At 39.1% G+C, this 26,923-nt stretch overlaps 1 protein-coding gene across 1 annotated transcript; it reads left to right on the forward strand.

The window, feature by feature from the left end:
- On the forward strand, positions 1-26,635 carry LOC135481304 (multiple epidermal growth factor-like domains protein 11). Its single transcript, XM_064761150.1, has 11 exons — positions 1-220; positions 1,085-1,291; positions 2,752-2,847; positions 4,914-5,063; positions 7,138-7,284; positions 8,370-8,516; positions 12,737-12,883; positions 16,936-17,088; positions 25,118-25,258; positions 25,905-25,992; positions 26,365-26,635. Exons 1-11 carry the CDS (start codon positions 1-3, stop codon positions 26,573-26,575), a joined length of 1,707 nt encoding a protein of 568 aa, XP_064617220.1. The 3' UTR covers positions 26,576-26,635.
- The last annotated feature ends 288 nt before the right edge of the window (positions 26,636-26,923 follow it).

Raw genomic sequence — 26,923 nt, forward strand, 5'->3', positions numbered from 1 at the left:
ATGCTTATAGGAAATGTCGCTCTGGGAAAACCAACATATCAATCGTCAAACTTCTCCAGACACACATCTGAGCTGGCTGTTGACGGTACACTGGGACATTCTTACTCGGATACACCTTGTACGCACACAAGGCAGACACCAAGTCCAGCTTCCTGGAGAGTAACACTGGGCGCCGTGTACTGGATTAACAACTTCACCATATACAACAGAAAAGAAAACTGTAAGTAACCATGTTTAGTCTGATTATTTTCTGTTTCTCTGTTTTCTCTGTTTAATTGCACAGCCATAGGCATTTTGTTTTTCTTCTGCTTTATGCTATTTTCAAAGCTTTTAATAATGGGACTGGCGCGACACTTCGTAAGGAAAGTGAAACAAGTTACCTCTGCAGTGTAGAGATTTCTGTTAAATACCGTATTCGCTTTAGTCTTCTTCTCTTTTTTCTACGGGAAAAACATCATGTAAATCAGTTTAAAGTTATAAGGAGTGACACTGCCACGGTATGATTGTCAGACCCTTTACGTTTGCCTCGTTTTCGAATACATAGACATTATCGTCGTCATATAAGTCAGTAAGGTACTTAACACTTACAATGTAAATGAATAAACGCCTTTGCCTGTCAGTCACTAGAACACAAGATGTGTGGGTTCAAACCTACCCTTGGGCAGACAATTTGTATGTTCCTCTGTTCTGGCAATTCGTTTGATCTCGGTGAAAATAAGCGCTTGACGACTTTCGTGTCCACAATTTAACGTTCGTTGAAGATCACTTGTCTAACATGTTCGTCAGTAACTTGCCCAAGGTTGATGGTTTCTCCCGTGCAATCCGTTTTCTTCCACGCAAGACCTGATCTCCATTGTGCGAGTGTAATATTCTTGAGCATAGGCTTACGCAACAATCAGATAAATGACTAAACGTTTATATATAAAAAGCAGAAGCTGCTAATCAGTATTTAATTTGAGAGATAAACGTTTAAAATTATTTACTGGTCAAATTATGTTGTGTTACTAGAATTTAGCTGAGCAGAATAATTAGAGGAATTCCTTTTATTACAACACATGAGTCTATAGCTTTATGTTCTTTACAGTGGGACGTCGACTCAGCGGCTTCATTTTGTCTGTGGGAAACTCCTCCCAGGCTTACAAAACCTGTTATAAAGACACCACACCCATTACCACGACTCCCGGGCCCATCGTAACCGGACACTGTACGGGAGGTCCGGTGTCAGGAGACACCGTCATGATAACATCACGTCCAGACGAATATCTAACACTTTGTGAAGTTCTCATCTTCGGTACGTTTATGGATTATGTCTTAATTTGCATACTTTTCTCATTTTCATGATCGTATACGTTGAGAGGGGCATAATTTCTTTCCTTAATTTAATTATCGCACACTGCATATATGGGGTTGATGTCATTCCAATTCACGGTTAAAAATTTATTTGTATAATCTGCTTGTCGATAGCAAGGTATATCACTTGATGAAGTGGAGAAGCTCCCTCCAGAGCCTTGTCAGGAGACCACGTCAGAATAGCATCATTATCAGGTGTACCGCTAACATTTTGTTAAGTGTTTGTATCTATGTATGCTTGGGGTTTTAAGTCGGTCTTAACAAATTTTTAGTCATGTTTTGGACGAGGAATCATTAGCCGTGTACACATACTCGTACTGCGTCTTCTTATGGCAGGGTGGTGCTCAGTATGAAGGGAATAATTGACCCGTATCAGTATAATGGCTCTGGCGGGGCGGCTTACTTACCTTCTGTATGGCGTCTCAGTGAAGCAGCGTGAATATCATCGTCGTCATATGACTGAAAAATTGTTTAGTACGACGTTAAACCCCAAACACTCACTCACTCACTCTTATGGCAGGGCGTCCATGCTGCCACTGCCGCCACTGAAGTACCATGCCAAATACAATACACATGGTACCGCCACCAAGTCACAACATACTGACACCGGACAGACCAGTAATATTTCCTTGCTAGAACACCTCTCAGTGTTGAGCGCCAAGAGAGGCAGCAACAAGTATCATTTTTAACGTCTTTGGTATGACCAGGGCCAGGTTTGCCTCGTGAAGTGCTTATCTACGGTACATTGATGTGTCTGTGATAACAGCGTGTCAGCATCTATCTTAATATGTCATAATAGTACACAGACAAGACAATCACATCGAGGTTGTTTCTTTACAACGGCTTCAAAATTCCGTCGAAATCTCTATATGAACAAAAAGAAAACTATATTAAGTATAAAACAGAAAAATATGTATATCATGCAGGCGATATTGATGTTATCTGAGATTAAATATGTATAGCTAATACATAGTTGAACTGTTTAAAACAAAGGATGAGATTGTTAACAATTTAGGTTCACGTGGTTATTTTCATCATTCATAAAGCAAATAGTCCGCTTCGGGAGCGGTAGAGTTAAACCTAAAAGAGGAAGCTGTAACTTCCTCGCTTGGTGTTCACTATGAAGGGGATAGTGCAACGACTGGTTGACCCGTATCAGTATAATGGCTCGGGCGGGGCGCTTTACTTGCCTTCGGTGAAAAGAGCGGTGGAAATCCGTCCTGCAACAAGGAGGCACATTATATGCACTGTAAGGATTTCTTTGTAGTCATATGACTGAAAAATTGTTAAGTACGACGTTAAACCCCAAGCACTCACTCACTTACTCATAAAGCAAATAATTAAAACATTAGATTTGAGGCAACTAGGATAAACGTTTCATATTAATTATACCCCTGACAGTGTGTTCCGCTGGATGGTATGGTGAAATGTGTGGACGACAATGTAATACAACGACAGCATGTTCCAAATGTGACGTCACAAGGACACGGTGTACAGGTAAAGTGGCTTTAACATAAATAATAGGCTCATGCTGACTAGGAGAAGAAATATAAATGCGGTAATACACGAAAGCGATGACCAATCTGGAAAACTGTCAGATGGAGTTATTTTCTGTCTTGCAAGAGAGAAAAAATTCCATTTATCACCAATACCTAGATGGTAATTTTTTACATCAAAAGGTGTTGAACATATTTGTTTGTATAAAATCACTTCGAATTTTATATATTTGACTGCTCTTTAACCAAGAGTACTGAAGAGTATTTTATTGTATGACTACTGTCAGCTGGGTGCAGAGTGCCTGTTGTCAGCCAATCACATTTGCTACGTACCAGACAAATCTATACACTTAAATCCACCTTGGAAATAGCGACAGCTGGATTCAAACAGAAAGCCTCCCTGACCAGCAGTCAATCACTTCTCAGTTTGCCTTCAAGTTAAATCCAGTATAATACCACTTTTCTTAATTTTTATATAAAATTAAATTATATATAATGTGTATAATGTAAACTGCCATATCTACCGCTTCATTGTCGGATATTTTTCTGGTATATATAATTGCTGAACGTGATGGGCACCTAACTCATACACCGACAGTCAGGTTTGTATAGCTTGCTACCGCACCCTGCAGGCAAGCCAGACAAGCATATTGATGAAGTCTATTCAGCGCGAATGGGTTTGGATACACTTTACTGTCCCCCATTTAACAACTTCAGCAGTGTATAATATCTGTATCCTATCGTGTCAGTTTGTGTTCAATAAGCCCTTGTGAAAAGTATGAGCGATTTCCGCACTTGTACAATTCAAATATGTACGAACGCTATGTGGCCACACTCCCCTATTTATTTTCCATTTGTTTTATACACGTTAACGGTTGGCCACACAGCACTGTGCGTATATATATGACAGCACTGATCGCACGAGGCCTGATAATCTTCGTCCACTGAGGCACACTGTACTAGAATTCTTGAAAATTTTATCAGTAAAAGTTTTCCTGAGGGATTTAGTGGGCAAAACCGCTCGGTCAAACGCCAGTGGACTCGAAATATGCTTCGAAAGCAATTCACAGTTTGGCCTCTTTTGAAAGTGGGAATTGATAATTGATGACCAAACAATTGAATTGTCTTGAGTCATGTACATGTATACCCAACACCTGTGGATGGTCATGGGTTTCTCCTGGGCTCTGCCCAGTTACCTCCCACTATAAACGCTGGTCGCTGTCGTATAAGTAAGGTATTCTTGAGTACAGCGTGAAATACCGATCAGATGAATAAATCAACGTATCCTTGGGAAGTACAGCACTTTGACAACCGGAAGTTGAAAACTGATATTTAAGAATGTAACGTAAGCCCATCAGGAAGGGATTGCTTGTTCATGTAAAGCAATGTCCACAAGTATCACATGAAGGTTGAAATCGAATGACAAAGCGACCTATTCAAAGCAAACCTTAACAGGAATTGTCGACAACACTTGTGGATGAGAAGTATCCACGGTTTTATTTGAGAAATCTCCATTTGTTTGTCATCTTCATTTTTTTTTTCAAGTAAATGTCACTAGTTTTTTTGTCTTGATTTGGCGTCTTTGAAAGCTGATCTTTTGACAATGTTGAGTAATACACATTGTAACAGACGGACATCTCACAGACTTTTACTAATTTTGTTTAAGCCATGATGTTAGAGGGTGTATAAATTGCTACTATTCATTCATTTACATGAACTGTCACAATAAAAGCCCTGACTAGGGTAAATTGACATGACGCCGTATTTCATTAGTTACGTGTGACCTCGTGTGACAATTTACCAACTATCACACTGTCCCTGCTTTGGTTTTACTCTCCATTCTGTACGTCTTCATTATATAATTATATTATATTCTAACACGTTAAATGTATCAACAAAAGCGAAGTAGCATGTTGAAATCCAGTTACTTTTTTGCAGGCCAGTAATTTACTTCAAGCCCTGCTTAGTTTCCTTCTTCCCATCGTCAATAAGTCATTGTTATTGCGCAATATTTCAAACTTTTCCTTCTGAGTGAAACAGCTACATGCCATTCTATTACTTTCGCAGAATGTGTTGACGGTCGATGGGAAAAACATTGTCAAAAGGACTGTGGCCATTGTTGGGCCGACAAATGTGATAAAGATACTGGGGAATGTCCTCTAACTGATGGAAAGCCAAGATGCGATGCTGGCTTCATGCTTGAGAATTGTTCGACAGGTAAGTGTGTAGAATTCAGTATGACAGAAAGGAAAGCCAAGATGCGATGCTGGCTTCATGGGTGAGAATTGCTCGACAGGGAAGTGCGTAGAATTAAGTACGACAGCAAGGAAATCCAAGATGTGATGCTGGCTACATGTGTAGCATGTACAGGGCACATAAGTGTGTATGATTTACTATAGTAGAGACGAAACACAAGAAGCTACATGGATAGGCAGATATGTAAGATTCAGTATAACAGAGAAGAAAGTCAGTATGTAATACTGGCTACATGTGTAACAGGCGCAGTGCAGTTAAGTGTGTAGGATTTAGTACAGCAGAGACGATACACAAGAAGTTACATGGGTAACATGTAAGGGATAGGCAGGTATGTAAGGTTCAGTACAACAGAGAGGAAAGCCAAGATGTGATGCTGGCTACATGTGTAGCATGTACAGAACATGTAAGTATGTAGGATTTAGTACAACAGAGATAAAACACAAGAAGTCACATGGATAGGCAGGTATGTAAGATTCAGTATAACAGAGAAGAAAGTCAGTATGTGATACTGGCTACATGTGTAACGGACGCAGGACAGTTAAGTGTGTAGGATTCTGTACAATGTAAATGGCTACATTATCCTCAAACACATGACCTCCAAATTAAAGTGAAAGACAGCACCACACTAATGTTTATGTCCACTGAAAGGCCATCATTGAAAGTGTCTTAAACCGACATTACATATTTTTTTAGCTCTTTTTTAATCTAGTCAAAGTTTAATGAAACTTTGTCTTGATATATCTTAAGCACGTCTCTCGAGAGTAAGGTGACATCACACTACCTCTAGGTCTGTAACGCAGCAGGTATTTTCCGTACAAAAGTCTAAGCAGTAGCCTATGACATATAAAAGTTGTGGACTTGGCGATAAAGGCCCAAGTTATCAAAAAAGTTTTCTCATAAATTGGACATACTGGAAGAATACTTCTTCCACTGCTTGAACTGTTGATATAGTAGACCTAGAGAGTTTGTATAAATAGGCAGCTGTAGACGCACAACCGGGGTATTCCTGGTTCAGGTTGTAGCCTCTGGAGGGATTGTGCTGCTGATTTTGACCCCAGTTAAATGTTTACAAAATTTACAAAATTACAATAAGATTGTTGTTAGAATTATGCTCAAAAACAAACGGAAACATGTTCTGAAACAAAATGGAAATAAATGTAAGCACCACTGACGTTGATCTAAGCATTCCACTCTAGCAGTGGCTTCAAGGAAGAAAGCCGTGCTGACCCAGTTATCGCAAATATGGCGTTTCAATAATTTTACTGTATTTTAAAATGGAAAACAGAAAAAAATATCCCTTGTATGCGACAAACGGAGCAAAAAAAAATGCATTTGGGGAGAGGAATGAGGTTTTGGCCGGGACGGTATGCTACTGTCGGACATAATTTGTGACACCGCCGTTGAGTATTACACGGCTTGAAAATCATCTGCTTTACATCTGTGGTAATCCACAAATGATACAGACCTGTCCCACAACACTTTGTGAAATGGCCCTTCACCTAGACGGAACTAAATTGTTGTACACAATCTCAAAATAATGTCTTATGCAGTAGTTCTGTGTTTTCATATGTCGCTTGATGAAGTGAATGGGTAAACGCTACGTCACAGCTTAGGCCGCGCAAACTTATAGCAACGTGTTTGACTGGAAAAATTCTCAAGATGACTGACTCGTCTCACACCAGCAATTTTGTGCAATAATGTTATTTTGTTTTACATATTATTCCGTAAAATCTCATTAAAACAATAAAGTATGATCCTTTTTAGACCGCTTGAGAATCCTGCTTTCAACTGAAATATGTTTGGCAAGGTGCTGTCCTGTCCTTTAATTGAATGGATGTTGAGATTTAAGCTTTAATATGTCTCAAGGGGAATACTGACCAAGTGGTGCACTCCAAACTTTTGCTCTCTTATATATAGAAAAGAACAACATATAAATGTCACTTATTGTTTTTAACAGATCGCCTATTCTTTGACACAGAAAGATATAACCACCAAATTATGATGATGTTCGTTTTTTACTTCTTTTTGCGACAAGCCTGTGGGGCAGGTACTTATGGCCACGACTGTAAAGAGACCTGTGGATCGTGTGCAAGTGGACCAAGCAGTTGTAACACTACATCCGGCCACTGTCGGGGTAATCCCAGATGCATGCCGGGATATTCTGGTTTGAAATGTAAAACAGGTCAGTCGGGAATAATGTTTTACATGCTTCTCTCTTATATGTCACCAGGTTTTTTGATCATTAATATGTATTAATTTTTACAAATTATTTAATGAAATGGTGATCATGTTTTCTGGCAATGGATCACAGCTTCATTGTTTACGTGGGGTAAGTATGGATTGTGTGTTATATGGCACGTGGAGTGATGTACAAGTAGTTCCTGTTGAGTCTTTTTATACCAACACCTCTGTGAGAGTGACTGCCCGTATGTACACGGGGAATATCAGTGTATCTCATCACTGTTACGATCATACACACTTTTGCGTACTTGTGTATCCAGTGGCCGGTTGTTTAATAGTGTACTAAAAGTTAAACCAGGCTTAATTGTTAATACTGGTCTGGACCTAATACAAAACTAAATGCACTGTAGCCCTGACGAAAGTTAATACCGGGCTTAACTGCTATTATATACTTTTAAGCAACTGGGCCCAAAACTTCTGGAACTTCTGTCTGGCCCCGGTCTTACCAACATGTGTCCTAGACTTACGCGTTTTTATAATATTGCGCTGATTCAAAGCTAGTTAAGTCCAAACAAAACAGAGGCAGAATCTTTTACACATTCTTGTGATACGTCTACTGTATGTTAGAGCATTATGTCGTAGTGTACATTACAGCTATTACCTTTGCCCAATTAGTTTTCTCAAGTCACCCAGACCTTTGACAGAAAATTTGCAAACCGCTGTGTAAACAGCCTGAGCTGATATTGAACACGCAACTTAAATGGCCAAGAGCTTAGTGCTCACAGGGCGTCCTCTCCGACCGTACCTGGGAAGATCTGTCATCAACCTGCGGATGGTCGTGGGTTTCTCAAGGGCTCTGCCCGATTTCTCCCACCATAATGTTGTCCGCCGTCGTATAAATGAAATATTCTTGAGTATGGCGTAAAACACCAATGAAATAAATACATAAATATAAATGTCAGGTACATCCAGTACAACAACTTTTACTTCCTGATTAAGTGTATAGCTTGTGTATCTTGATACATTACAACATCACTGATATGACTTGTAAATCGAGCTTTATTTTCTCGTTTTACTTGAATTAAGACTGTGAAGCGGGTAAATATGGCCACGACTGTAACGAGACCTGTGGATCGTGTGCAAGTGGATCAGAGAGCTGTAACACGACATCCGGGCACTGTCAGGGTGAATCCAGATGTATGCCGGGATATTCTGGTCTGAAATGTAACACAGGTGAGACTGGAATATCTTGTTTTTTACATGTTTGTCCCTTACGTGTCCCTAGATATACTGATCATTTATATCTATTATTTTGTACACATGTATATTCTTTTGGGAATTTGTGTTAGAGGTTTTTGGTGTAAATGATCTCGTGATATCTACTCGGGATAATACTTTATGGTTTACGAGTGGTATGCATATGTCGGACTTGACGCCTAGATTGTTGACACGTGTATGGCACGTGGGATAATACAAAAGTGGTCCCAGTTGACGATTGTTTTTATACCAACATCTCTATGGGCATGGTTGGCCATATGTGCGCTGGAAATATCAACGTATCGCATTACTTCTACGATAATGTACTAAAGCCGACTCAAAACCCATGCTGAACGTTACCTGACCAGGTTTATCATACCTAACAGCTAAAACGCATTCTTGGCTTACGTGTTAGAGTTTGTACTTAGCACTTACCAATCAATAAAACGCATTTTACGCTTATTAATGTGCATGTTCCCTGTACTTTCACTTCCCTTACTGTTTTTTTCCACCCATGTGTATGCTAGAGGAAAACCAAACGCCGTGGACTTTTTTTGTTAGAATTCTGTGGGATTAAAACAGTATGATTTGAATATTAAAGGCTACAACATACAAACAAACTCTCGATAATTTATGGGCATTTGACTTCCCCCGATATAATGTGGATTTTATGCTAGTACCCGTTATCTATACGGGTCATTAAGTCATATTTTAACGCATCGTTTTTCTAATGCTGGAATCTGTGGTCATCATATATCCAAATCAATGCGTTCAAAGGATACGTCTTGATATTTACAACTGCTGTAAAATCGGATTTCAACTTGTAGAATATTCCTGCATATTTTGAGGTGATCTGATCTAGAATACTATAAAGCATTCTTATCAACTTTTTTTATTTATTTTTTTTTTATGTCGCAGTCTCTTCTATTGGCCATATGTCTATCTAATATTTTCATCTTCAGCTTGTGATAATGGTACATATGGATTAAATTGTTCGGAAACTTCCGGGTCCTGTGCTGAGGGCCCCAGTGCCTGTAACACGTCATCCGGGCTCTGTCCGCGCACAGAAAATCAAACTGTATGCATGCCGGGATACATCAAAGAAAACTGCGATACTTTTTTATTGTATAATGTAAAACCACAATATGTTACATGGGACAATGGCTGTGGTGCTGACGTCTGGAAGCATACGTTATCTTTGTAACATGATCTTCCTGAAGTATTTACTTGCTTATTTATTTGGTTGGTTTCTTTTACGCTGTAATCAAGAATATTTGACTCATACGACGGTGGCCAGCATTATGGCGGGGGGAAACCAGGCAGAGCTTGGAGCAAGCCCACTACTATCTGCAAGATGCTGGAAGATCTTCCCACGTAGGGCCGCAGGGAAAGCCAACATGAGCTGGACTTGAACTCACCACCACAGCATTGGCGTTAGGGTTTCTGAATATTACTGTATGTGGTCAGTTACTGAAAGAAGTTCATCAATATATATTCGAATGACTGTGTTATTGCGCATGTGATTGGCTTCGTACCGATTATAGCGGTTTAATAGATATCAATCCAATTAAACTTTTCTGGCGATCAATCAGTGTGCTAATGTCTACATAGACATTATAGTTTGGAGATATAATTCTTTATAGGAGTTTTTATTGTCGCGACTTGCCAATGTGTAACCAAACTCACTAGTTTGGTGTCAAGCTATCTCCCTTCACCTGTAATACCGACAGCCTTTTTCGTTTAGCTCGTTTAGCTCGTTTTGTTCTGTGCACATACTGAGCAAGCCATTTCACTTGAAAGGAAAAAAGCGGATGAAAATAATGAAGTGAACATCAAAAGAAAGCCAACTGAAAATTATTTCACTAAATTTTACCTATTTATTTTAACTTTTTTTTCTCGGAATTAAATGCTGCCAGTGTTAAATGCTTGACTGTGTGAACAATACTGCCAGTGGTAATGCACTCTAGGGTCTCATAACATTTCTTCATTAATTTCACCTTGTAGGACCATACTGATAAAAAAAGAACATTACATAAGTAATGTTTTACTTGTGGGTAATAAGAAATATTCTAACACTGAAAGTTGTGTTCAGTATGGGGGGGAACTTCAGAGTACCTAAACATTGTTATTGTTACTAAAGTCTACCATCCGAATGTATTTAATTCCTCTTAAAATGTTAAAATTTAATTAAAAATTTTTTGGACAGTTTTCAGCTGACTGTGATGAACTGTGTGCCTTATTTTTATTTCAGCTTTCTTTCACTTTAAGACTCAGTTCCATAGTTATTGTTATTTGCCTTAGATGCGTGGTATAGAATGTAGTTTTCAATGGAAAACACCCTGATAAGCACGACTTTCGCTGCTTCCCCTGTTGTCAATTGTTGTCTGTAAATTATAACTAAGCACGGTGTTAAAGAGTTCGAAATTTACAAATTAGTTACCCGAAATATTATCAAATCTGTTCCTAGCTGCTACAAACCGCTGTTTCAGTCACTCTTGTCGAATTTGTGACATCCTATCCTGAAGAGACATATTGCTGGCGGCGAAAAAAATGCGCTGTTATTTTAGATGCCATCTGCATAATCTTGATGGCTACTGACATTTGTCTGACTGAGTTAATAATCGAATGTTCAGTTTTGTTCGGGTTTCCCTTCCACCATAAATTCTCTGAAGTCGCTATATTTAGATGACGGACGATGACGGACTGTTTTGACTGGGTTACCTCCCCTTGTTGTCTAAACGACGGGAGATATTCGGCGAACTTCAAATGTTAGAGACCTACCATGAATTTCAGTTCTGTATTACAGTTCGTTGGCAGTTACGAATTATTTATAATGCATTATCGATAAAAAGGAAGGTTCTATTTGGTCTGCTAGACTTTAGCATAAATCGCTTCCAATGTATAGCATTGTTTACATGTGCGATCCACAAGCAAAGGTTGTATCGTGGGAATCTTTGTGCTGCCTGATTTGCATGTTATCTCGCTTGACACCAGTGACGGATTTCCCCTTTTCAGTTCTCTTAATTGTCATTTTTCGCAAATTATAGGCCGAGGGGGTCTAGTTAGGAGTCAAATGCAACTCATTTTTATATTTAGTTTAAAGGTACAGACCGCATGAAATCGGCGTGGGCATCACTAAATACATCACTTAAACCTAGACATAAATATACTTTTTTTAAATTGTTTTTACATTTTTGTGAAAAGAATTAAAAGCACTCAAACACTTGAATTCTAAGGGCGGCTCTGTGGACCAAACTATCAGACTTTAGGGACTCTGACGTCACAGGAAATTTTTTCAACTCTAATAACGACACTGAATGTTAGAATAACTCTCTGCCCATGAGTGAAAGATTACTGAAATAATGTTCGCAACAATTCGTTTCTTCTTCTGAACATCAGGAAAAACGTGATGTGACGTCAGAGTTCCTAGATACCGTCAGTATGACACATAGCGACCATCAGAGCTTAAAAACATTTGAATGCCTTCTAACACTCTTAAAACATCTGAAAAAATGAAAGAAGTATTTTACGCATATTTTTCAGTTGTCTGTATGATGAAACTTACTTCATATTTTAGCCTTGTTTCAATTGAACCAACTCAAATATTCTGATTTCGGCAGTATGTCTCTTCATCATAGACCATTGACGTAAGGTGGGTCCTGGGTGCAACTCGACATCAAGTGTTGTCATTGTTGTCATTCGCACACTGAGGATTTATCGGTATGGCTGATTTCAAAGCAAAAGTTGAATAGTTTGTTCATACTCAGAACACTTGTCTAAACACTTGGCAAAACACTTGGCATTTTCCTATCCGCATTTGGAACCTCAGGATCTGTTGCTACCGACTATTTGCTCAATCTGAAACCCAATGCCTAGAGGATCCCATATTTGCTCAAAAATCGGCTTCTGTTCTGCTCAATTAATTAATTTTCAGAAAAGCGATTGTCTTTTCATTTTTTTACGAAAACGTAACCTTAAACACGTTACGTGGAGGGATTTGCGTTGCGTTGCGAGATTTAAGCTTTAATATGTCTCAAGGAGGATACTGAACAAGTGGTGAAGTCCAAATGTTTGCTCTCTTATAAATATAAAAGAACAACATATAAATGTCAATTTTTGTTTTTAACAGATCGCCTATTCTTTGACACAGAAAGCTATAACCACCAAATTATGATGATGTTTCTTTTTGCATCAAGCCTGTGAGGCAGGTACTTATGGCCACGACTGTAACAAGACCTGTGGATCGTGTGCAAGTGGACCAAGCAGTTGTAACACTACATCCGGCCACTGTCGGGGTAATCCCAGATGCATGCCGGGATATTCTGGTTTGAAATGTAAAACAGGTCAGTCGGGAATAATGTTTTACATGCTTCTCTCTTATATGTCACCAGGTTTTTTGATCATTTATATGTATTAATTTTTCCAAATTATTTAAGGAAATAGTGATCATGTTTTTTTGGAAATGGATCTCCGCTTCATTGTTTACGTGGGGTAAGTATAGATTGTGTGTTATATGGCACGCGGAGTGATATACAAGTAGTTCCGGTTGAGTATTTTTATACCAACACCTCTGTGAGAGTGACTGCCCGTATGTACACAGGGAATATCCATGTATCTCATCACTGTTACGATCATATACAGTTTACGTACTTGTGTATCCAGTGGCCGGTTGTTTAAAAGTGTAATAAAAGTTAAACCAGGCTTAAATGTTAATACTGATCTTGGCCTAATACAAAACTGAATGCACTGTAACCCTGAATAAAGTTAATACCGGGCATAACTTCTATTATATACTTTTGAACAACTGGGCCCAGAAATTCTGGAACTTTTGTCTGGTCCTGGTCTTACTAACATGTGTCGTAGACTTACGCGTTTTTGTAATATTGTATGGAATCAAAGCTAATTAAGTGCAGACAAAACAGAGGCAGAATCTTTAATACCATTCTTGTGATACGTACTAGTACTCACTCAGCCAGCGAGGTCCCGCGCACGGCAAAGGAGGCTCCATGTATTTGCCGGCGCCCAAAGCGAGCACGTTTGTTCCAGTTATATTTTATATATATTATAAACGTTGGGTACATCCAGTACAACAATTACCACTTCCTGCTTGCGTGTATAGCCTGTGTATCTGGATACATTACAACAGCACTGAAATGACTTGTATATCGAGTTTTATTTTCTCTTTTTACTTAAATTAAGCCTGTGAAGCAGGTAAATATGGCCACGACCGTAACGAGACCTGTGGATCGTGTGCAAGTGGACCGGACAGTTGTAACACGGCATCCGGGTACTGTCGTGGTAATCCCAGATGCATGCCGGGATATTCTAGTTTGAAGTGTAAAACAGGTGACTCGAGAAGAGCTTGTGACTCATATGCTTTCTTCTTACATGTCACCAGATTTATTGACCATTTATATGTTTTACATATTCTTTTGGGAACTGGTTTTATTGAGTTTTTGTTTAAATGATCCCGTGATATCTACTTTTGATCCAGTCAAAACAGAGGCAAAATTTAACACCATAATTGTGATACTAGTCCAGGGATAACTGTTATGGTCTAATTCTCTGTAAGTTGTGAAATTCTCAAATAAATCTCCGAACATAAGATGCCAGAGGAAGAACTGACAGTAGAGTTTAAGGTACTCTAATAACCTATGGGGTTCCCGGGTGTTATAATAAATGTAAGACAGTATAATGATCTAAAGAAATAAGACTCATAGAAAGCAGAAATTAGGAATTCAGTTGTAGATGAACATTTTGTTACAATAAAATTAACCAGCAAATAATTGACGCGACTTGAATAAACGAATCGCAAAATGTTAAATTATCCTCGAGTAGTTCTATCGTCTTTCAGGTAGCAGATAGGCAGGTAAGATTCTATCATCTTCCAGGTCCCAATATAGTGAAAAGGAGACAATGTATAACAAACTAGATTTTGAAACTAATATCACCATAATTCGTAATGTGTTCATTTCAGATTAAATAATATGCATAACTATTTATAGCTGAATTCCAAGGTCGTAAATAGGCCTTTGTAGTTATATGAGCTTGAGACATTTAATACTAGGGCAGAAACAGAATACACCGAAAATGGTGGAATTTTCAGCCAATGTTACATATATAACACATCTCATCAGTATTATCTTGTCTTCTATCGTCACGATCTCGATGGACACTGGCATGAAACGAGGTGACACTTTAACAAGTCGTCAACAGTTAGAGTCTCCCCCAAACGTCAGTCCATAAACAGCTACATTAGTAAGGAATCACCAAGGAACAGTCCATCAACATCCATAGCCGGATTTGATGGGGGTAGTAGTAGATTGGGACTCCGACTTCACACCTTCACGTACTGTTAGAGGTAAACTAATCATGAAAGTGTCCCAAGACTGATGGTGAGCAGTAGGTTACTAACTTCCACCTGTATAGATTCGTAGTATAAATATTAGGTTATTAAGCCAGTGTATGATCGCTGTCTATATGGTGGACAGTGAAATGCAACATACAGATTCAACATGGGATGGACATCACCCGCACAAACCTGTGCCATCTCAGGTCGGATTGGTTTTAATGAACTGTTTTTGGTATTTTTTTTTCGAAATACCTACCGTGAAGTTTCGTGGGATCCACATTTATATTAAAGGGTTAGGAGCCATGACCTCGTATTGAACTATCAAAATCCTTTGGACTATGAGGGATTTCCACCTTATGTCATTCCCTGTGACAACATTTCTGCTGCACGTGAGCAGGATCTAGACAAGATGGCGGTCAACATTTTAGTCGGTTTTCTCCATGTAATTCACAATATTTTTCTTCAAACAATGACTCTCCTGAGGTGTTTTTCTTGCCCTGGCAAGTTACTGCCGTCTCCTGCCCAACACGTACGCTATGACAGCTGTTCTCAGTTCCCTACTCATAAATGTGTGGTTCAGATGAATCAATTTAACATTTAAACTAACCGCAAAATCAAATTTAGTGCATCCATATCTGCCTATCCACTTTAAGAAACCACACTGACAGTAGAGAGCTTAGAGTGAGCCTTTCAGCGCTAGTGATTGGCTAAGTTCATAAGGGCTTATGAATTGGTTATTAGTGATCAGGTTGTCACGAGGAATGCATAAAATAAGTTTCAACCTCATAATATTGTGATCGATATTTTGTCTTATGCTAATTTAGCCCAAATACTGACCTTTGACCCGTTCTCAAATAGTTTTAAGCATGGAGGTGGAACTACCATTACCATTTCATAATTAGCATATCTCAAGGTATTTTTTGATGAAAAAACTTTCTTTGTGACCGACAAAGGTCATAATTAGCGCTAATATGGCGGTTGGCTTGGCTTGGTGCATAGGCTGAGAGCTAAAGAAGTGATCTGGTTACCATGACGAATGTAATAAACGAGTTTCATCCTCGTATTCAATCGTGACCGATAAACTGTATTTTTTAAAATAATTGTGCCGTCACCTGAGGCATTGAATTCTTTCCACCCAAACAGAGAGCTGAATAAAGGCGGCTCTCTAAAAGAGATAGGCTACAGTACGTAGGGCACTGCGTGGCTGGCTATCTCACCCCACGTAAAAAATTCCACCAATCTTTACAACGTGAACCTATCCTTACATTTGATACACACGGATTCCCTAAGTCATCCAAGTGTATATATGTCAAAGGAAGCATTGATAAAGCATTCTTAAGCAGTGATCCAGTCATTCAAGCATTTGAATTAACGTCCGTCATGTTTTGATTTAGAACTGCCTCCAAGTTCAGGTAAAGCATGTGCTGCCTGTTCGAAATTTCTTCCAACGGTGTTTTCCTTGAATGTAATCTGGTTTTCTTTTTTTATATCTAGAATGAAAGTTTGTCATTGGGTTTTGCACTTCGCCATTGAAAATACTTAACAGCTGGATTTTCATTAAAGAGGGTTTACTGCTACACGCTTTAACATCTTTCAAACTCGGATAACTAATGAATTCAAAGTATGCCTAAGGATGGACTCAAGATACAACTATCTACTATCTCCAAACCGTCGACTCCAAGCGGCGTACTCTTTTGTTACTTTTTGCAATGCATCACTGTTCCTGTACGGTTGTATTCGTAAAGCAATGTAGGTGTTTAGAACCGGGTTGTTAAACTATGATTTCAGTGTAATAATTGACCTGGAATAAAATGGAAGACAGTGTTCTTCTGCTTATTCATTATAATGGGAGAAAAGCGGGTGAAGCCACGACCATTGGCAGATTGTTGGCGTATCTTCTCACGTAGGACCCACAGGAAGCCAGCATGAGCTGGACTTAAACTGACAACGACCGCTTTGGTGACGCCCTTGTGTCGTTGCGCTGCGTTATCATACTAACCATTTGCCACTAAATATTTTTTGAACTTTTGACTTTTTTGGCAGGATGTGATGCTGGGTTTTGGGGAGCCGGCTGTGAGGAAAAGTGTGGCGAATGTTATAACAACGTCACGTGTGACAGAGCATCTGGGGGCTGTCCAATCACAGACGAGAATCCCCGCTGTAAGGCCGGTTTCTTGGGATCTAACTGTCGACAAAGTTAGTATGCCAGTCCCTTGTATTAAATCAAAATGTCTGCTGTTACTAACTAAAAACCTTCCCCTTCTAAAAGGATCTTATTCTATATCCCTCCTCCTTACACATACCCTACCAAAGTCTTTACATATTTACGCTCAAACCATCCGGAATTTCTTTACGTTAGTCTATATATAAGGCCGACGGAATTGTGAAGCAGGCAGTCATTTACTAAAGTCCACAACAGTCGCTTAGAAAGTCCACTTGACCTTGCGTAAGGTTTGTCGCTTATCTGAGAGGTAAACAAACCAGTTGTTTCTCATCTTTGCTCTCCGATAGTGGTACCATTACATATTTGGGACTTGTCCGGGAACTAAAATCTGCTTGTGCTAGATTGTAGCACGTTAATTGTCAGCGGTGTTAGCGGTGCTTAGAGGTGTTTTGGTTCCTATTTTGGATCAAACAGAGATTGACATTTTGTAAAACTACTTATGTAATTTCTTTGTATACTATATTGTGTCATTATGGCTGAGGAATTTAATGCACCTTCAGTCCTTGATTGCGAGGATTTGTCGGTTGTTGAGTTGTCTACGAAGGCAGATTTAAAGAAAATATCTGACATGTTTCAATTAGACTTAAGCCAGAAGCCCTAAGAGTCTTAGAAAGTTGAAAGTTAGAAAGGGAAAGAGAGTTTGAGTTAGAGACGGTGATATTAAAAAAGGAAGAAAGAGAGAAACAGAGTTAAAACAGGAGTTCAAACTGAAGGAACCCCGGGTTAAAAGTAGTGAAAAAGAAGCTGTTAGTCGTAGTCAGCAATGGATTGGTTTGGCTCAAAGCCTTCGATTAGTGCCCAAATACGATGATAAGGCTGTGGAAAGTTTTTTTTCTGTCCCAAAATATGAGAAAGTGACTGTTAACTTGGAGTGGCCTGAAAGTATTGGACAATGTTACTGCAGAGTACATTGGAAGGTTAAGCTGCAGAGGTCTATTCCACTTTGTCGGTAGATCAGTCTTCAGATTACAACACAGTCAAGGCACTGGTCTTGTCTGCTTTTGAGCGCTTTTGCCGAAGGCCTGTAGACAGAAGTTCAGACAGTTAAGGAAACAGTCGATGAAACTTACGTGGAGTTTGCCAGGGGTAAAGAAACGCTGTTTAATAGCTTGTATAGGGCTCTGACGTTAGGTCATTCTTTTCAGAATTTAAGAGAGGCTATTCTCTTGGAGAAATTTAAGAACAATGTTGGAAATGAGGTCAAGGCTCATTTAGGTGAACAGAAGGTCAAGGACATTAAGACCGCGGCAAGTTTGGCTGATGAATATGAGTTAAATCATAAGAGTAATGAACAAAATTTTCCGACAAAAAGACTTCAAATTTTAGTACTGACAAGCAGATAACAAAAGTCAAATGTGTGTTTTTCTTCTGATACGTTCCCCGTCAACATACGCAGTTTTTATCCTATGGCCAAATTATACGTTAAAGAGGTAGGGCAGACACCTGTCTGCTGGTGTGGTTACTGGTAATGGAGTTACCTCCCCTGTTAGCATACTTAGGAATCCTGGGGCAAACCAGTCTAATATTAGCAGATGTTGTTCCGATAAGGCTGCCAGTCATGTTCTGATCCAGGGTTTTAATGGAAATTTTATGTCTGTTCCCTTACTAGAGGTGACCGTAAATTCTGATTTGGTTATTGTAGGAGTTGTTAATAGTTTGCCTGAGTAAGTATTTTCTTTTATGCTCGGTAATGATTTAGCATGAAATTAAGTTAAGGTTTGTCCTCATGTCTGCAGTGTACAGGTTTTTGTACGAAAATACAAAAGACCTACGGCAAGTTCCCAGGTATATTTCCTTCTTGTGTGGTTATCATGTCACAGAAAAGAGCTAGGGAGAAGGAAGACAACTCTTCTGTAACCATCGGGGATTCAGCGGGTAATATTAATTTGGCTAAAACGTTCTTTCATGATATTGATAGTGTAGAGAATGTAAGGGAATTAAGTAAGTCTGCTTTATTTTTCGAGGGAATACCTGGAGGATGGGCTGTTGAGAAGAAAGTATTGACTGCCTCATGCATTAGCTAATGATTAAGCAAATTTAAATCAAGTTTTCTCACCTCCAACTGTAGACAGGAACTACTTAAGATGGGTCATGAGATTCCAGTAGGTGGACATTTAGGCATTAGAAAATAAAATCGCTCGCTATATTTATTGGCCTAAGATTCACAGGGATGTGGTTAATTTCTGTAAGACAGGTCACACCTGTTAGCTTGTAGGAAAACCACAGCATAGTATAAGGAATCCTTAATTCCAAATCCGGGTTTTAGTGTGCCTTTTAGTAAGGTACTTATTGGCTATTATGGATACAGCTAACAGATACAGCTAACCACACCTCGGATAGTTAATAGTCTGTTAATCTTTTCACCAGATATGGTTTACCTAAGGAAATACAAACTGACCAGGGCTCCATCGTTATGTCTGGTTTATATCAGGAATTCATGTGGGATTAAGCAGCTTTAATCCACACCTTATCACTGTCGATCCCAAGGGGCTTTGGAAATATACCACCAAATCATGAAGAGCGCTCTACGAGCATACTGTATGGAAAATTCTGAAACTTGGGACAGAGCGATAAAATTTGTATTGTTTGCCTCTAGAGATACTCCTAATGAGTACACTGGGATTAGTCCATTTGAGTTGGCGTATGGTCTTAAGGTTAGATGTCCTCAGGAAACAGAAGTAACCTTATTAGATTATGTTTGCCCCTACCTCACGAACCGCTTAAGGCCAAGTTTAGTGGACCATATCGGTTAGCAAAAAGCTAACGCTGTTAACTACATTATTAGCACACCTGGTCATCGGGAAACTGTCACATGTCGCATTAATATGTTGAGCATTTTAGGTAAAGTGTTAAGTCACCTTTCTAAATGTCGGAGACAGGATTGGCTCTGTTGGTTAGCGCGCTAACGCAACGTAATGACCCGGAAGCCTTCACCAATGAGGTTGCTGTGAGTTCAAGTCATGCTCATGCTGGCTTCCTTTCCGACCGTACGTGGGAAGGTCTTCCATCAACCTGCGGATGGTCGTGGGTTTCCCCCAGGCTCTGCCTGGTTTCCTGCCACCATAATGCTGGCGGCTGTCGGAGAAGTGAAATATTCTTGAGTAGGGCGTAAAACATCAATCAAAAAAATAAATAAAATATGTTTGGATGTACCTGGTTGTACTAATGCTGCAGGACATGATGTAGATGTAGGAGGGGCTGTACCCATCAAACATCACCCTTTCAGGATTAACCCTGCAATGCTAAAGCTTGTTAACTAGGAAATACGGTACATGTTAGACAGCGGGGTTATAGGGCATAGCCGGAGTGGCTGTTGTTCACCAACTGTAGTTATTTCTAAGTTCGATGGTTCTATACGCCTATATGTGGATTACAGAAAGATCAATGCTGTAAACAAGACGGATTCTTATCCTATTCCTCGTAGTGAAGATTGTATTGATAGGGTAGGAAATGCCAAGTTTATTACTAAGATTGCTCTTAGTAAGAACCTGGTAAACATCTCGAAAAGATATTCTCTTGATTGTCTTCATTGGGTTTAGTGACTGATCTCAAGAAGAATTTGCCAAAGAACAAGCGGCATACCTTGGTCCCTCATTCAGCCAAAGTCCAGGCCATACTATCTTTACCAGTGCATACTTGTAGGAAAGACCTCCTTAGAGTGCTTGAGGTATGTAGTTTACCGTAGGTTTGTGCCCAATTTCAGCGTTCTTGCTGTTCCATTGACTCTGTTGCGCAAAAAGAATTTCAAGTGTATGGTCAGATAGTTGTTAGTCAGCTTTAATGGGTTAAAGGACATTCTATCTAAACGTCCTATTTTCAAAGCTCCAACTCTAAGCCGTCCCTTTCAGATGCCTAGTGACATCGAAGTAGGATCTGTTTTTACTCCAGGAAGGAGAAGATGGAATGAATGAATGATTATGGCTTAACGCCACATGGGCAATATTTCAGCCATATCGTGGCGATTACAGAAGATAGGATAGAACAGCCTGTGAGCTATTTCTCTAGGAACTTAAATAGACATCAAAGGAATTAGTCCACCATAGAAAAGGAGGCGTCTGGCCTGGTGCTGGCTGTACAGCATTTCGAATTGTAATTGACCAGTTGCTCTGGTAATATCACTATGTATACTGATCACGACCCTTTGGTGTTCTTAGAAAAGTTTTAAGAACAAGAATTAAAGATTATTACGATGGTATTTGACCTTACAGCCTTATGCTGTGGAATTATACATATTGCTTGTAAGAACAACAGTGTGGCTGAAATGCTATCGAGAGCTTGTATCGCTCTTTGTCTCCTTGTGCGATTACGTACATCCCAGTTTACCCTAAAAGTGACTTTGTGTATATTTCGGAGGGGTGAAACATACATCGCCAGCTCGGCATCACGGACGCTACTGTCAATCTGTCCGCCCTGAGAAGTTACACCTTCACAGGCAGTAGGGGAATAAACCATCGTCAGCGTGCCGTTCCCACTACAGCTTGTCATCCTGTCATCTGTAAATTGAGGAATTTCTGCTGGCTGTGGATTGTATATATACGTGGACTGACTCGCCTTTGGAAATCAGAAGAGAAACCCTAAAGCATTTTTTTACATATAACGAGTCTTCCGTGCTGTTAACACCACGCAGTGTTAAATGTTGATAAATAATACCGTGGAGCTACAGGGTCACAACACCTTACTGTACTACAACCCAAACTTATTTCCATTTGCACTTCAATACTGAAGAATATACTTCTTTTACGGAATATGACTTGTGCTATATAACCAAATACATCAAATACAGAGATAACATTATTTTGTTTCAGTCGACTGCTAATATTTCTTTTAGGAGCTTGTTTTTTTTTTCTCTTTAAACATTATAAAAGCAACGAATTAAGTAAAATATTCAGCTTGTACACGGGAACATATCCACGAGTGTCTCTGCCGTAATCTGAACTAAAAACTATATTAATATTTGATATCAACGTGAATATAATTGGATAGTATGACTTCGAATGAAACTGGTGATTACTTTGGCAACTACACGGGTTAATTTCACCATTTTGTACTGGCCTGTTTGATACAAATACACATATTAGTTGTTAGCCGTGGAGCATGTAAATATTTGTTTAAGTGACAAGTATGTGTGCTGTGTGGATAAGTATATTTGGGATATGCATTTGCAGTGGTGATGAAGACAGCACACCTCTGTGATAAATAATTTTAGTCTCATAATCCGACCATTGTATTTCACCTTCATACGTCGTGTTGTCAATGTGTCTCTTGCATGGGACCTATTCTAAACCAGGCTAATAAGTAAAAAATATGACTAACGTACCTAAAATAATCGCCCGAGCAGTTCCTAAAAGGCACAGATTATTTTCTTCTATTCAAGAGGCGAAAACATCACAACAGGCAGTCCTAGTCTGGCACATTCATAGAGGGCAACTATTTCCCATAATTTTCCATACACACTCTATTCTGCAACAATGTCTGATCAAAGATCTACACGACTAGCAGCAAAAGAAAGACTGGATTACAAGTCCCATAGCGATGGAATTCGCGAACACCTCAAAATTGATGAGATGAGGGAAAATGTGTTGTCTGGGAGCTTTTACATTGACAGAATAATTTTGAAGAAAACTGAGATAAAGGTAAGCTTGTTTTTTTTGTGGGGGGAGGGGATAGTTTTATCCTTTCAGAGGCATGTCTCGCATCGACCATGCATTTTCACTATACATATCTTTGTTAACATATCTGTAGCTTTGCAGAATTCTTTAAAAAGCATAACTTCAACAAGCAGAACTCCTCACGGGATTTTTTCCATATAAACAATTAAATAGTATCAAAACTCCATCGACCTCGGTGCATAAAATCTTTATGTACATATTACGAATATTTTCAAAAAGACTTCAGTGAACAGTCACACGTGATTTAATTAAGTTAAAGAGACTTTAGTTTCAATAGGTAAGTTCAGGTAGTTGCTTGTACTAAATTAATTTGTGTGGTTATTACTCAGAAGAGAAACCCTAAAGCTTCTGTTTCCCTCTACATGCCACTGACATCTACAGAAATTTACTTGATGAATTCCTCCACTCTGCAGCTGGTGGACTGACTTCTTCAGAAATCTGATTTTGCCAGTCTGAGTTTCCCTGCACCGTAAGGAGACAATGATAATTCATAGCGAGGTCACAAGCGATTTTGATTATGTATGCAACAAAGAACTTGAACTCAAAATATGATTACTCTAAAAATGAAACAAGGTGTTAGAGAATTAGTAATATTTACGAAAATAAGACCAAGGCAAAAACTTCAGGATGTGTTCAAGACAAAATGTGAGTTCTCAGAGCTCATAATGTGTGATTGTACATATATTTAGTGCTGCAGTGTATGTTCTTGAGAAACTCTTTGTGATAATCTCAAAAACAAGCTGATATAATAAAGTCTTGGTTATTTAATTAGATGGTGTGTTCTTTATTTTTTACATGTCATGAGTACAGGGTTTAATGCATATAACCCTATATAATACATACGCAAATTTCGATACTATACCCACCAGGATATTGTTAAGCCATAACCATTCATTCATTTGATACTACACAACTTCTTGAGCACGGTGTTAAGCAGCAACTTATCAATGAACTAATACCTTACACGATGTAGTCAGGGTCCTAGTACCTGGTAAGCCCTGTGGGGATTGGCTGTTGACATAATCACAGGCTAGCAGTGTAATCCACACTAAAAAAATAATTCTCAATTTTTTCTTGGGAAGAGCGAATTCCCCGACGGAAGGAAACTATCTAAATGTATTTAAGGGCCTTCACAATTTGGGGAGCACAGTGTATTATTATTGTACTATTGTAATACATCGTGGCATATGTTTTAGATGACTAACAATTAGCCCAATAAGGCTTCAGATGTGAAACATATAATATTAAAAAGAGTTAAGATGGACTTAAATGGGAGAGTCGAGTCTGAATTTTAAATCAAAATGGAACTAACTAAAACGTATTAGTTCATACTAAATATTGCAATCACGGCACCTGAACTAACATAAGGGGTATAGATGAAACAAGCATGTTAATGCGTCCGTCTCATGTCAATTCAATGGGCAACTTTGGTACTATTTGGTGGGCATGCGTACTAGGCAGGACCCGTGATTGTTGCATATGTACTTTGTTCAGATGTATGTATTGAGTTAATTCAAACGTCTTCGTATTTCTTGTGTAAGGCCAATCGCTTATCTGAGAGTTAAAGAAACCATTTGCTTCTCATCTTCTCTCTCGGATATTGGTAGCATTATAGAAGTAATATGCGCATATAACCTAAAACTTCCGGGATTCCTTTATTCCTATCACTTGACTGAGAGAAAATACAACTCTGTCTAGAGTCACCCCCCCCCCCCCCCCCCCCCCCATCACTGACCCCTGGCCGCTCACTCTTTGCCGCCATTGCTTATTTCAAGCACGCTTACAGCATTCCTCGCTCTGCATTAGCTGATGTCAGGCTTCCTTTGCCTTCCAGGGATGGTCTATTCGTTCCACATTATGTAATATCCCAGTTTTAGTGTCCACGATATAATGGCATTGGTGCCAGCTTATGTTGTGAAATTCAATCTAGCTTGCCTTTAATATATCCGTCCAAAGGTACGATTGCGATTGCAATGCAGACAAAAAACAAAAAAAAACAAAAAAAGTTAACAATGCAAGCTATAGAACGGTAACATTGAAACATCGACAAATGAGACAGAAGTCTGAAGATAACCGAAATATAAAGTATTTTATCAGATGTACAGACCTGCTCTGAAAATACTCAAGAAACGTAAATAGATAATATAAACACATTTGACAGATGATTATATAAGAGGAGAGAGCATAATTACTTGTGTTTGGCCTTTCAGGTTACCGTGATCATGTTTGTCCTAATTATCAGTAAAACAATTGTCGTGGTGTGCCAGACAGTTTTATATTTGTAAGGTCTGTGAACGTTATTTTCCTAAACTGTGTTCTTCTATTTTGACAGCATGCTCCCCTGGCACATGGGGACAAAACTGCAAACTTACTTGTAGTCAGAACTGTCTTAATGGTCCAACCGGATGTGATGTCAGCAGTGGGGCATGTATTGGAGGCTGTACAGATGGACATGAAGGCAGATTTTGTACACGTAAGCACCAGTTCACATGAATTCTCTTTTAGTGTCAGTTTGGGAAACATCTGATGACCAATACCTGAAAAAGATTTTCTTTGAATATAAATACACTCTTTTGATGACATTTCAACTGAAAGTAGAACGTCGCCAATAATTTTATGTCTAAAGGTAATTCCTAAGGCTTAGTGATTATACACACAAGAGTATGTTAATGTTATTAATATCTCAAAGATCAGCATTTCCTGCCGATTACGCTTCATTTATAGGCTGTTTCGGTTTTAGTCCTCCAACAGATAATTGTCTGCATGTGGAAGGCAGGATAACAACAATCCATTGCATATTTTCTTGCTTACGTGACTCACCATGCAGCTCAAAGTCAGTCCCACCTCAAATTTCTAACATATTCCGCCAAAGTTGCACTGCAATAGATTTCCCATACGCCCACCCCTCGCACTTTAATAGCGTATGTCTGTCAATGTCAGAGTGTAGGCTTTGTCCCACAGCGCCATAGTGTAACGATTTTGTTCAGAAAATAAACATTCCTGTGCTGCTGAAATGTTCACCGTCATAAAATACATTGCTCGCCAAAAACTGAATACAATGTAGCACAATAAAATCTGCAAATTCAGCTCTGTGTAAATGTGTATTTTATCGTTTATAGCCGTCAACTATAACTACACAGGAGTGGTTATAGGCTGTGTGGCTGTGGTGGTCGCTGTCGTAATCGTCGTTATTGTACTGATGTACACGTAAGTGATACCAGCTTAAAATAGGACCATGAATGTTTATTCCACAGTATAGATATACGTGTAATATTTTATGTATTTATTATATTTTTATAATATTTTGTTTATACACTAAAGGTTGTGATACACCTAAAGCTGCACCCATCGTTCCCTCTCTGTGATACAGAATAATGTGCAATTTAAATCCTAATACCTTTACATGTGCTCAGAAAATGTGCCAAAATAACCCGAATAAATCAATATTAGAGATAAGTAGGCCTATAGTGTAATATGCTGCTGTAATAATTTTCGCTTTGTTGGGTTTATATTTTGTGTTAAGATAGTATATCTTTCTTGAAATTATTTAGGTGACCATAGACTGTGTTATTTCTACAGGAGAAGATGTCACGGTAATAAGTCAGGAGGAACCTCTGAGCGTTCGGATCCGGTCCACGTCCAGAATCGGGAGAGTTCTAATCAAGGGAGAGAAGCGCGGATTTCAACTCCAGTGGACAGCAACCCGTATGAGAGTGTTTATGAGAATGAATACGACAAAATCCGATTTTCTTGCAATGACCCCGAGGCCAGTTACACAGTTGTTACTTAATTTCATGGCTTTGGACGCGAAACGCTTCCTGGAAAGAACTGGAGATAGTGAACCGTTAAAAAGGACAAGTTTTGAACATATATATATATAGTTTGAATTAGATAATTCGCTCCTAAAAACAGCACACTTTGTTTTCAATTTGAAAAGGTTCAAAGGGCTAATGCTTCTTTTAGTTTGGGGCTCGGTGAGGGCGATGTTGGTGGACACAACTGTCGTGTTTTAGCGGTCCTGCTCGCCCTCGTCCTACAGGAGTGTAAGCATTTGGCCTAGCTGGATGTACCGACTGCAGGGAATTTACCGAACACTGCAGGACCTTCTGATTAATAACAGACCCTTTTATTTAGATTT

Source organism: Liolophura sinensis, unplaced genomic scaffold (genome assembly GCF_032854445.1).
Source record: "Liolophura sinensis isolate JHLJ2023 unplaced genomic scaffold, CUHK_Ljap_v2 scaffold_15, whole genome shotgun sequence".
Classification (NCBI taxonomy): domain Eukaryota; kingdom Metazoa; phylum Mollusca; class Polyplacophora; order Chitonida; family Chitonidae; genus Liolophura; species Liolophura sinensis.

Bases quoted from the DNA above. Each gene is read 5' to 3' on its own strand.
- LOC135481304 (XM_064761150.1), top strand. From the start codon at position 1: ATGCTTATAGGAAATGTCGCTCTGGGAAAACCAACATATCAATCGTCA. The intron at 221-1,084 runs GTAAGTAACCAT...TGTTCTTTACAG, and splicing joins ATACAACAGAAAAGAAAACT to TGGGACGTCGACTCAGCGGC. The intron at 8,517-12,736 runs GTGAGACTGGAA...TTTTGCATCAAG, and splicing joins TGGTCTGAAATGTAACACAG to CCTGTGAGGCAGGTACTTAT.